Genomic DNA, 13,971 nt, shown 5'->3' with positions numbered 1-13,971 from the left:
TTGTGTGTGTTTTGATTTTCTTGAAAATGTTTTTGAGTTGTTTCTTTAATTTGGGTGTTATGTTGTTTTTAGTGTATTGTGTCAGCCTGCCTAATTGCTGTCTAATGTCATTTATTTGTGTTTCTATTCTTCTCTGCCAGGCAGGCTTGTGATAGAATTGTGTTTTGTATGTGTTTGTCTGCAATTGTATTTTCATTCCATGGTATGTTACTACTGTGACTGCCCCAGCATAAACTAATGTATGAATGTCTGAGAGTGTAGAAATTGAATAAATGTAGTTTGGTAGTAAATGAGTATTTATTATTATTATTATTATTACTATTATTAATTACTGCTTATTTAATTTATTATTAGTTCATTTTAACTTTATTATAAAATTAATTTAGAATAATAATCTTTGATCAGCTCCTCAGAAAGTTTTGTTTTTCCCTTTTTGGATATTAATGGCATAGACTACAGTCATAGTAATATTTGAATAAACTTAGATGTTATTGTTATATTGTTTATAATTTTTTACTCATTACAGTATTTAATTGTTAAACTATGCAATTAGTGAGTGTAATCAATCATCGGGACCCAAAACTAATTTCTTAATATATTAGTTGCTGCCATCACAGATAAGTCATCACCACGTAAAGAGGTTGTAAAGTCAAGGATTGACTGTATATTAAAATTATATAATACCATTTAGTACGTCTTCTTATATAAATATATATACAGTAGAACCCCGGTTAATGAACGTCCTGGTTAACGACCAAATCAGTTAACAAACTTTTATTTTGCAAAAATTTTGTCTCGGATAATGAACAAAATTCGGATAACGAATGTAACGGTATTTCGTGTCAAATTTTAGTTGGTGTTAGGCATGCGCGAGTTAAGCATTGCTTTTCCGAGTGTTTGTGCTATACTTCTTTTTCCAGTTTTGTGATTTATATATTTAATCAATATGGCATCCAAGAAAGAAAAAAGTCATAGTGGCAATAGAAAACGACAATGCAATATAAACGATAATGCACTATCACATTTGAGAAAAATGTTGATTAAAAGAGTAAGACAATCAACTTTAGATCAATTTCTTGTTCCTTACAGGAAGAGTTTGTTTGTTTGTTAAGTTATGGCAACGCAACACTTGGGCGATCTGCCTAAGGAAATGCCTTCTGGGAGGTGTTTTTAAGTGAAACTGGCCCCTATTTACGCGTTACAGACATGGAGAAAACCCAGAAAACTCCACGTGGCCAGTCTGTCTGAGCGAGATGCGAACCCACAAACAAACTCCCTGTGTTCAAGGTACGAAGACCATGTAGCCGCTGATGGTTTTTTTTTTTATCAAAAGAGAATTTGACTCAAAGAAGCTTCCGATGAAGTGCTATCCATTGTTTTTTGAGGAGATTCCCCTTCTAAGCATTAAGGTTCATATATCTCCACTTTTCTGCCACCAACTACAACAAACAAAGGTATATACAGTGCTATTTTATTAAACAAAGTTTACATGTTTGTTGCTGTAATGATAGATATTACGTTTTCCTACATTTTCATCAAAGAAAATTACTGTATATTACAAATAAAATGAAAAAAATTTTGGAGACTAGAACAGATTAATTGCACTTGCATTAATTTCTATGGGAAAAATTGCTTCAGTTAGCAAACAATTCAGTTAACGAACAGAGTCGCGGAATGGATTAAGTTCGTTAATCGGGGTTCCACTGTATGTGATGTTAGCCGATTCGGGTGAGGAGATTTCGACAGCAGAGCGGTCAATTCTGTCTTTTGGGCGCAGAATGACTCTCTGAGACAGGTTTACCATATAAAACCATTTAATAACATACATAAATTATTCTTACAATAATTTATGTATGTTATAATTAATAATTCAATTAATAATTCAATATGTCAGGCGAAAGCCTATCCAACGATGGGTTACTATAACAGTTCCAATAAAAATAGAAAAGTTCAACTGTTTGGTCGGTCCTTGGGTATTTTCAGCATGCCGGACGAAGAGAATGATGGCCCCGGGGCATGCACCAGCACTGGTAGAGATGTCCTCGGTCGACAAGTCGAACCTCGACGATTCTGGACGTGACCTCGGCGGTTCTGGACATGATGGGTCGGCTAAACCAGCTCTTAGGGCATTGAAAGAACCTACGTTGTATCTCTGTCGTGAGCACCAAATCCCAGCAGGGGAGCACTACACACCAAAACCCAAGACCTCACAAAGTTCCTGAAAACGCAGTTTTATCGATTTTTCCACCGCAGTCGCCTCTCCATTGGTCCTTGTCACATGGTGATAATTCAAAACCCAATGAAGGGTGTGGGAGAGGTCAACATCGCGTTGGAACATGACTCCTCTCCAACCTTGTTTTCCTCGACTTTACTCTATCTATTGTTTAAAATCTTTTAACAAGACAAAAGGTTCATTGTTTAAATTCGATCTTTAAGTTCGCCCTTTCACGCTACGAAACTTGACTCATTCAAAAAGTCGTTAATTGCCTTCCTTCGGACCCCATTTGGGTCCTCACACACACACATATATATATTAATAATATATATATAATTTAAAACAAAAATCTTACCAAATGCTGCATCATCAAGTTCTTCTTTTAAAAAGACAAGACGATCACTATCTAAGGTACATGTATGAAACTGAACCCTAAAAATAACAGAACGACCTGCAGGACGTTGTTTTTTATGATAGCATTTTACTAAGATATCTCCTCTTAACTGAATTGAAGGTTCTACAGTTATAATAATTCTTCTTGACCTTTCTGTAACAATGCTGAAAAAATATAATTTCAAAATATTACAAGCAATGCAAAGTTTAAATACTTTTTCTTTTAATTTAAAATACATACTACACTCCTGAGGTATAAATAGGATGCATCCCTTGATATATCTTTACAAAAGGTCTACAGCCTGAGAAATGTAAATAAATAATAAGTATTAATTATAATATAGTAATAAATCTGTCATTTAAATTAATGATAAGATCATACTTATATTGTCTTTAAAGTGAATCATTTTAATTACTCTACTTCTTTAGTAAAAAGTTGAAATAAGCTCATAAATAATACTAATAATATTAAAATTTAATTACCTCCTTTGGAATCAAAATTAGGCACACCATGTATGATAATGTGATGCAAATAAAGTGTACTATTGTTCATTCTAATTGCACCAGAAAGCAGCCCAGCAAAATAGTGAATATACCTATTAAAATTAATAAATAAATTTATAAATATTACACAAAATGTATTTCATTTATGTTTATTTATTTAATTATTTAAATGGTAATTATTAAGCAAAATCAGGATTACTTTTCAGCTGGAACATGCCAGTACACCATACCAGCAGATAGCATAAAAAGTATAGCTAACTGGTACATAGTACTCACAGTTGCTCAATAAGAAAAATTCTATATATTTTGTGTGGTTGCAGCCCTCTGCCTTATATGTGTCGTATAGCTTTTTTTTTTGTTTGCTTTTTTGGCTACTTTTCAGCTGTGGGGAAAAAGGGGTGGCAACTTGGGGAAGGTGTAAGGGAGGTATTTAAGGCCATGGACCAGAAAGGGGATTATTCTTCTTACCTCGTGGATCGATAGAGGAGTCAGGGAACACGTGGTGCTCCTTCTGCTGTGGACTTGTTTTTTTTTTGGTGTGTTCCTGAATTAGATTGGATTACAACGAGTGTAACAGCAAGGACTATAGAACTGTAACGGTGAGAATTTTTTTTTGTGTGTGAAAAAAAAATTGTATCTGGTGATCCGTCGTTATAACTGTATCTTGTGAACCGTCGTTATAATTGTATCTTGTGAACCGTTGTTATAATTGTATGAAAATATATGTATTTGGTCATATTTCTATAAACTTATTACAAACTGGTTTCTTTGTCTCTCTTCCCCACGTGGTGGACCACCTACACTCACAATTAGTGAGACCAATAAGTCTTACGAGTTTCCACAATTTAAGTGTGTTATTGTGACTGACACAATAAAAATGAATGAAATGAACTGAGCCACTCTTTTTGTCACAACACATAGCATGGGTTAATTGGAGCTGACAAAAAAGCAAATGAGGTGTGATCTTTCAATGAATGAACAATTGTCTATCTTTGCTATGTTTTTGTCAAGAAATAAGGAACAAAGAAACACTAATGACAATATTTTGAAAGGAAAAAAAAACATGGTTACTAAAATGCTTAAGGTGTGGTGCTCGTATAAGTGAGACAGTACGATCTGCGTATGAAATGTACAGAAAGGAACATACAACAACTACAGGAATATACTCTGCCTCTTTATTACATTTTGAACAATCGGTTCTATACAAGGAATCCCAACTGATTTGGATTGCTTTCGTTCTTACAAAGAGGTATATTAAACAGAGAACTCTATGTTTCCTTAACAAGGCACAATTATATAGTAATCTGGGCACGTAACAATTATTTTTTTCATAACCACGTAACTAGAACTACCTTAATCCTAACTTAAAATTAACTTAATACTAAGGAAATAATAAGAAAGATAGGACAGCAGGAAAGTATGAGAAATGAAGGGATGATTTCACCCAGGTCTTTCTTTCCTGTCAGTTGTTGCTCGCTTTGGGTAGGATTTCCATTCCTTTTCTTCTTCTCTGAAGAAGGTGCCTTTTGTCTCCTCTATTCTTTCTCTTTTTCTACTGACACTCTCAAATACGCCAGCCCCTCAATCTCTCAGTGTAGAGATTCCACTTCCTTATTATGATTCTTGACCTATTCCGAAGTATCCACAAGCCTATTCTTATAATGTAGTTTTTTCTCAGTCCCTTGCTGGACTCTACCAGTCTTCTGCCCTCTTCACAAAGTCGTGATCGGAGCCTCTTTCAACACGTCTGGTTTTCTCTGTATCTAGTCCAAAAAGTGACTTGTCTCTTCGCTATTTTTCCTCAGTCCACCCTACCCATTATTGTCACTTCTGATTCTCAGAACAGCTAATGCTACCCAAAGGCAATAACGGTCGTTTGGAAGGTTCTAGAAGGAACAGACAAAGGGAATAGAAGAAATTGGGAAAAAAAGATTGGAATTATAACTATATACAATTAAAAATACTATGTAGATATGGCCAACAGCCACAAAGGTAATATTTAGCAACTGTTACTAAATCCAAAACAAGAAATAGTGTGTATGTGTGTATGTGGTATTTGATAAAATCTGTAATCTTGAATCCCTCTTTAAGTCAAACTGGATTGTTGAACCTGGTGAATACCTGCATATTTCTATCCTTAAGTCAAACAAAATTTCATGTATCTCAACATTGTCCCTCCTTAAGTTAAAATAGTCAAACTCAGAGGTGCCAACCAACCTAAGTTTATTAAATACCATGAATCCTTTTAGCATATTGTTTGGAAAAATAGCTTTAATATAGCTGATAAGTAAACCAATGAAATCAGAGTTGCCAACTGAGTAGAGAATTTGCTAAATCTAGCTTTCCTGTAGCATCATGTGGCTTAAAAGTTATATTCTTCACCTAGCAGAAACGTTAGTTTTTTTTCTCTTTTGCCACAGTAGGAAGAAAAGGAGTTTGGCAGTAGCTAAAGTTTATTTTAGCATTTTGTTTTTTAATTTAAATTGGAGAATACTTATTTTCTCATAATTCATATTTCTATTTGGAGTGGAGTTCTTTGTTTATGGTAGCCATCTTTAGTGTTGCCACCTTTTCAAAATTGTGACCCAGACAATAGGTTATTTCCAACATAAGTCCCCAACTGGTTTGAATTTGAAACCATACGAGGCTTGCGCAATGTCATTTTATAGCCAAGAACTGAATAATGCATATGCCAGTTTTAAACCAGTTAGGGACTTGTGTTGGAACAGACCTAATATTTGCAAGAGATATTTGCAAGCTAGAATATTAAAAGTACATTTTCTGTCACTCTTAGCATAGGGATAAGATGATGATAAGTTTGGGTGGGGGTGTAAAGTTAAAGTGTTTAACCATTACAATAAAATACTCGCAAATATTTTTATAAATTTATTTTATCATAATTTCACAATTTATACAAAAACCAGACAAATTAATAATCAATCCGGACCATGAATTTAAAAACCAGCTTGTCCAGGTGAAAACCAGTCTGGTGGCAACACTAGCCGTATTGAATTTTGTTTTGACAGCTTTATGAAATTAGTGTTTTACATTAATAAAGAGATATTTGCTAACACCTAAATTTTCTTATAGACAGTTTATGTAATGTATTATCCAAAAATTGATTTTTTGAATAAATTCAGTGTAGCTTAGAGAGGTAGTTTTGTGTTATATCTAAATTTATGATATTCATTTAAATCATTATTACAACCTAATATATTATTATAATAATACCATGTTTCCCCAAAAATATGACTTGGTCTTATATTAATTTTTGTTTCAAAAGATGCATTAGGTCTTATTTTCAGGGGATATCTTGTCCAAAGGCATTCACATGGGTATTTACAAATAATTAAAATAAATGGTAATATAAATTATAATTAAGTAATAATGTCAATAATAATACATATAAGAATTTACCTCTTATATGTAATTTCAATAATAATATTTATTTATATTTAATTATATGTTAATATTATTATTCTATAATTCAATACATCTGTTGTGGGTTGCAACAAACATATTAAATATGATCATCTAGCTGATGATCTTAACTAGGGCTTATTTTAGGAGTAGAGCTTATATTATGAGCATCCTGAAAAATCATGCTAGAACTTATTTTTCCAGTTAGGTCTTATTTTCAGCGAAATATGGTATCATGGACTAAATAGAATACAGAATTGCATCTGTTATTCCACTGCTTTCACTTTGCATCTGAATATATATGATGCAATCTATGAAAAGGTATCTTAAGTCAGAGAAGTAAATTTTGCTGTAGAGTAAAAAAAGTGTGATTTAAACAAGGATAAAATAGTTGTTTTTTTAGATTTCAACACCAAATGTATCTAGAATAATGTCTGGCAACATTTTAAACTGTAAAGGTCCTTTTATATACTCACTTAATCTATAAAATAAGATAAACTCAATAAAATAAAAATTGACATTGTAAAGAAAAAAAATGCTAAAAATCCAAGATGAAATATATGTAAAAAATGTAAAAAAAAATCTATCTTAAACCAATTTACATAAATATAGACTGGAAAGAGCCTATAAGGGAAAGTCGACTCCACCAATGTGTATTCCACTGGAATTACTAGAACATAAACAGTATTCCAGTGATTGTGAAAGGATGTTAAAGAAGAGTGCAATATTTTTTGTATATGTCTTCAATATTGTATATTTTTTACATTTTTTAAGTAAAAATTTATTTTCCAACTTAGGTACCTTTTTCAGATTTTATCACATATATAGAATATTAATGAATTTATAGAATCAATATAACTTGTTTTAAATAATGTAATATATAATAAACATTTTTTTTTAAAATTAAAAGCATTTATTGTATACCAATTTTTATTCAGAGATAGAATATATTATAAATTGAAAATCCTTTATCTGAAATGATTGGGACTGAAAGTATTTCAAATATTGGAATATTTGTATATTTTCAACTGTTTTGATTTGATCTATATTAGTTTGATGTGACTTCTTTTTTATGTTGCTTATTTAGGAGTTTTTATAAAATTTTCACATAGTTCATTATGATACTTAGGTTTTTCATGTGTTAGACCCTTGTGCATATACTGAACATGATGAATTTTATGAATATAACATTGTATAAACCATGATGCATAGCCAAAGTTTTAGGATATGTAGGCTTATCTTAAAAAATTAAAGCTTTTCTTAATCAATTTAAATTTGTTTTATCTCTTATCAAATCTTTAAAATGCCAAACTTTACTTTTTTACTTCAACCAAAGAATTGACATAATTAATACATGATTTTACCACTTTAAGTAATAACAAATATTTTAAACAATTTTTTATAAAATTAAAATAAAAGATCATAATGTAAAAATTACCTTTTTTGTGAAGGATGCATTGCTCTAGATAATTTGTCATCATAAAACCTTTTCATTGCAAACCTATCCAATGCTTGATCCGCACTAAAAATAAATTTATCATTATTTCCTTATATGGATTAATGCTTAAATATATTTATAAGATACCATTCTTAACATACTGTACTTTTGCATAGTTAGTATAAGTAGTGTTTAATCTAATTGTTCATTTGCAGCAGTAATTTAATATGTATTTGACATTTTCACTGGAGCCTAGTTGTTTTTATTAAAAATTATACTATTAAATTGTGAGTATAAGAATGTCTTTTGTTGTGATTTTAAAATTCTCACCAAGAGTGACCAACTAAACTACAAAATTGCTTATATTGATAATACTTCATTTCCCTTGAATTTTTCATGTGAAAATGAAGTACAGTATTACCAATATAAGCAATTCATAAAGCAATTTTGATAAGTTCAGTTTCATAGAGAGCACTTCAGTTATTCTCATGTGATACTTGACAAGCAGACAGACAAAAAAAAAATTGAATTCAATTTTATATATACAGATTAGCACCCATTGATCAAATTGTCACATTTCATGTCATTTGTTCCTCAGTAGTATCCAAATTTATGACCCTTATCAATGCAGAATAAATATTTTCTAACAAATCACAAAATCAAAATACAATATACATATATGTTTAATGTAAAAACTAAAAAGCTAAATTCTTTGATTTTAAAAAAATGGAACAAAAATGAAAATTTTATTAAAACAACAAGACACCAGGACAGAGCAAAAAAAGCCAGTACTGTCTCATTCAAACATTATATGTGATCAGCCTAACTTGAAGTAAACCTATAGTTGAAGTAATGGAAAAATGTTTTTAGATATTTATTTGAACTAACTTCGATCAAAATAGCATTAAAAAACAAACACAGGATACAGAAAATTCCATTACTCAAGTGAAGTGCAAAGCTAATTCCAATAAACCCAACAAAACAGACACCCTACAATGTATAATATGCAGTGGTGCCTCGTATAATGTACGCCTTGAATAACGGACGCTGTGAACAACGGACTTTCCGTTTGGCAGTTACGTGACTCAAGCAACGGACTGGCTGCAAACAAGTGCAAATGATGTTTCCACTCTTTTGCCATTGCCAATGACAATCTGCTATTTTTATAATATATTAGTATTATTAGAATATGTTATTAGTATATCTGAAGTACAGAACTCCCGTTGGGATTCGGCTTGCTCCCTTGTTTATTACATACATTACTTCAGTGCAGAGTATTTACATTTATTCAAGTGTTGTGCAAATCATAGCTTCTAAAAAAACAAAGGTGATTTCAATTGAAACAAAGCAAGAAATCATCAGAAGGAGTGAAAGTTGACAAAAACTTCCTTGTCAAATGGGGCGAGGTTCAGGAGTTTACCAACACTCATTATCCAAACAGAGCTGAGGCCAACAGGATCAATGATCTCTACAATGACACCCTTGCCCATCATTTCCGACAGGTGTTGAAGAAGAGAGAGAAACAGACCACCGTGGACATGTTTTTCAAGAAGCTGCCAAAAAACAAAGGATGGAACAAGAGGAGCTGACCCTGCAAGCTCTGGTAGCCTCTCCTGAAATGACTCCAATTAATAATAAAAATTATAATAATTTTAAAAATTAAAAAAATTAAAAAAAAAAATTAAAAATAATTAACAATAAAAAGAGACCTGTTGCAATGTGTAAAAAGTCTGTATCTGTATGAATGTGAGAAGAAAGTGTTTCTCCACCTCCTCTTCACAACATATGACTACCTGGCATAATTGGTGACAGCTCCATTTTTATTTTTTTTATGGTACAGTATGGTTATTTTATGCTGAGGAATGAATTATATGTTTTAACACATATTTCTATGGGAAAATGCGTTTCGTATAACAGACTTTTCACTTAATGGAGTGCACCTGGAACGAATTAAGTATGTTATACGAGGCACCTATGTGCAATGAGATGCCTGATAGATAAATTATTCACACAACATACCAGGAATACTCCTTACTGATTAGTGTTAAAACATAAAACTAATGAGCAATTATTTATTGTGACATATATATATTATAATGATGGACTGAAAGTTTTAGATCTTGATGCACAATGCTTTTGATTTTAACAGTGTCTTGCCTTTTCCTGTTAATTAACAAGTGAGTCATGCTAATCATCTATCTAACTTTGTTCTGAAGAAAATTTTTGAACTGAAATAACATAGCTTCCAGAAATTTGTATATACAGTCGACCCCCCTATAAGATAGAGATATGTTCCATTCTCTAGGAATCCGCTTTCTTACGAATCCTTCCAATCACAACCCGACACGTGTAAAGTTTACGGACTACGGCTGTTTGAAAGATTTTCTTCCATAAAATTAATNGAAATTTGTATATAGTTAATCAGGGCCTTTGGATCCTAAGCTTTCCATATCTGGTCTCAACTTTCATCTATCTAACTCCATTCTTGAGAGTAAGAAAGGACAGAGATAGACAAACAGACATATGCCAGTGGGAATTTATAGGTCTGTAATTTTAAAATTGTAGCCCAATTAAAGAGAATCACAACTATTATTATATTGACTCTATCATTAGAAACCTAGGCAAGAAAATAAACAATACATGGCAGTAAGTAAGGGCAATATCTTGGACAATACTGATTTTTCATATGCAGGCAAAGTGCTTTTGGATTATCTTTTTACACTCAAATGTACTGAAAGCTTAGAATACTGGAACAGTTATATATATATATAGTGAATTGATTCTCCAAGTTAAACAATGTGATCAACTTGCATGATGAACAATATCTATGTACTAGTCTATCTATGTCAATATCTATGGCTAATTGATTCTATGGATCTCTCCTACCACAACAAAATACTTGGATCCTTAGATTGGATGTTATGTTTATCCCTTAAAAAATACATTGTAATCTTTAATTTTGAAATACATTTTAATTTGTAAATTTTTGAAATATGTTTAAAAAATTTTTAATTTTAATTTATACAATGTCATCAAAGTGTAGAATGCTATATACAGGTATACCTCGCCTTACGTTGGTAATTGGTTCCAGGAAAATGACTTAAGTCAAAAAACGACGTAAGTCGAGGTATGCCTGTATTTTGAATGTTTAAGTTCATTCAAATTTATGCAAAAAGTTTGCTGATAAAAAATTCTTTTATCAAACATACTAGCTCATTAAAGGTGTAAAAAAGATTTCTGTAACTTGAGAGGGCCACTAAAGCACTCTTAAACGTTTGTTTTCTTCTGTTTATCTAAGATTTATTAAACATCAGTGCTGGAAATAATACATAAAAGTGTTTCTATGTGTTTAGGAGTTGTCATTGCAAAAATTAGGATGAAGAAAAAAAGAATTTTATTTAAAGATAATACAAAACATTAATCAGGATAGTATTCCTCAATGACCTAGGATCAGCATTCAACCAGCTTTTAAATGCCCAACTCAAAGAAAAATGGCTGTTTAGGAGCAAAGAAGTCTTCCACCTCTTTTTTTGCAGCAAGGTCCACAAATATGTTAATTGCTCACATGTACTACATAGCAATTCTAGGAATTGTTTCTTTTTGATTTGAACAGAGAGCCAGATCAAACCTGATCTGTCTCTCTTACAGACCCTTTAGCCAAGTTTTGTCACTAAGCTTTCTTCATGTAAGGATCAAACTTTATAGTGTATTGTCTTCTCAATGCTTATAAAATGGTAGCAAGTCTTGCAGAAGTTCCTGATATGTGACTTACTTAATATGAGAACATTTTTCATTTCAAATTTTTTAAATATTGAAGTTATCAAAAAATGAAAACACAACTATTCTAGACATAAGTTTATTATTATAATTATTTCTCTTTTATAATAACAAAAAGTTATTAAAGTGTATAAATTGCATGTAATTTAAAACGTAAATATTTATAGTTTAGTACCTTGCACAGATATTACTATAATGCATGTAGGCTGCTATTACTATTCCTGTTCTTCCTTTATCGCCCTATTTGTAATATATAAAAGGATGTTTCTTTAAAATTATTTATTTTAAGTCAATTATAATATTTGAATTTTTAATTATTTAACAAAATTTCATAAATAAAATTGTAATCCATACCTTAGAGTGTAAAACAGCAATGTGTTGGGGATCTTGAGAAAGCCAAGAATCAAGAGATTTACAAATACTACATAGTCTTTCTAAAGGGGGTGCTAGATATTGTGGCCATCCAAAATCTAAAACCTGTAATAATTTTAAAGTAATTTATTTTCCCAGAAAAATACATATATTATATTATTTATAGAATAGCAAAGAAAAAGTAAATTTTATATTTAGAAAAGTTTTACTAAAATAAGAGAAACATATTTATGAATGAATCACTAAGAATTTGTTTATTGCAATCAAAGTAATTTCATTAAACTTCATTTATTTATTTATTTTACTAATTAAATATTAAGAGAACAAAAAATTAGAGATATTTTAAATTCTAGAGTTTAATAATTTTTAATGATTTCTAGTGATTTTATATATAACTTTTCAGTAATCAATTTGTTCAATACTTCTGCTTAACTTATAATTCTAACACATAAAATATATAACAATTAAATCTCAATTCCAAAACAAAAATTTCAAAAGCATAAGAAAAAATATTAATCTCTCAATAAAATTGTTCTATAATAGGTTTTAATAACTCTAATTAAACAATTCATTTAGACTTTTATAAATTTCATAACTTTATAAAAACAGAAAATCCAATTAATTTGTTATAATTAATAATATTAATAATAATAATTATTATTATATTGTTAAGAATGATTATTTATATGACTATATTACTCTTCACATTTTCCCTATATCCACATTAACTTCAACAGCTCTTTCTGCTATTTAAAGAACTATTTTAAAATGATTTTATACATAAAACTGTATAAATATTTTATTGATCTATTGTAGTTTATTTGTTAAGCAAACATAGTTAAGCATAAATTAAAAAATATCAAATTAAAAGACAGTATATATCTAGGATGTTCTGTCATAAATAAGATCTTTTAAATACAATGAAATACACAACAGTTAAGCATCCTGAAGCCCAATGTTTAAATATTGGGTAATAGCATAGCTGGAAACACATCCGCATAGTAAGTGGGAGTTGTGGGTTTAAATATTGATTTAATTCTAACTATTAAATTTAATAAGAGATGGCACCTAGCACCTACCTCTAGTATCAAATTATTTAGAATTTAATTTAAAATAATAATGATAAAGAAGCCCAATTTAATCTGGCAATCATTTGGCATAATATTCAATATTATAATAAAATATGAAGGAACAACCAAACACTAATAAAAAATATTTTAGTGTGGTACATAGTAAATATTTTCAAAGGAAGCACATCAAACTAATTCAATGTACAATACATATTGTGTATATTATAATATACAATGCACATTTATTTATTTAAAGAAATTTCCTAGAGCTCAAAAAAATAAAGTTTAAAAATGAATTCACACCTAAACATCAAATTTCCAGCAAAACATCCAAATTCAACATTCAAACGTTTTCAGCCACTCATTAATTGGCCTTCATCAAGAAAAGTCGAACAAAAATAACATATAAACATCAACAATCATAGACAATTATATATTAAACACGCCAACTCATACTAAATTTGATGACAAATTCCAAATTAAATTTTTAAAAATGTCTAAATTAAAAATTAATTATTTATTATTAAATTTAATATGAGATGGCAGCATAACTGTCTACCTCTAGTCAAATTAATTAATTTCTAACATCTAATTATAGCTTTTACATAGCCCAAAAATTTGGCATATCATTTGGCGTCTTCATCAGACATATTATCTGCGATTTTTTTTGTTTTCTGCAAATCGAATTCGCATTCCAGGTTGGTTCATTCCATGCTAGAAGAAAAGATGATGATAATTCACACTTTTTAACAATGTATATTGTGTAATTTTCTTTGAATAAA

At 30.3% G+C, this 13,971-nt stretch overlaps 1 protein-coding gene across 8 annotated transcripts in view; it reads right to left on the bottom strand.

Annotated features, from left to right (window-relative positions):
- The window catches only part of LOC111637205 (tensin-like), a 142,407-nt gene that overhangs the window by 53,158 nt on the left and 75,278 nt on the right, over nucleotides 1–13,971 (bottom strand). For all 8 annotated transcript variants that reach the window (XM_023382640.1, XM_023382644.1, XM_023382639.1 and 5 more), the window contains 6 exons: nucleotides 12,102–12,224; nucleotides 11,923–11,987; nucleotides 7,971–8,054; nucleotides 3,092–3,204; nucleotides 2,850–2,910; nucleotides 2,571–2,773 (listed from right to left, as the gene is read on the bottom strand). In XM_023382640.1, the coding sequence (XP_023238408.1) occupies nucleotides 2,571–2,773; nucleotides 2,850–2,910; nucleotides 3,092–3,204; nucleotides 7,971–8,054; nucleotides 11,923–11,987; nucleotides 12,102–12,224 (649 nt within the window). The remainder of the gene's footprint in view (nucleotides 1–2,570; nucleotides 2,774–2,849; nucleotides 2,911–3,091; nucleotides 3,205–7,970; nucleotides 8,055–11,922; nucleotides 11,988–12,101; nucleotides 12,225–13,971) is intronic.

This window comes from Centruroides sculpturatus, unplaced genomic scaffold, assembly GCF_000671375.1.
Source record: "Centruroides sculpturatus isolate CEXI.00-Female unplaced genomic scaffold, Cexi_2.0 scaffold1000, whole genome shotgun sequence".
In the NCBI taxonomy this organism is placed as follows: domain Eukaryota; kingdom Metazoa; phylum Arthropoda; class Arachnida; order Scorpiones; family Buthidae; genus Centruroides; species Centruroides sculpturatus.
Note: the sequence above shows the minus strand (reverse complement) of the source record. Positions and strands in the feature narration are given on the sequence as shown.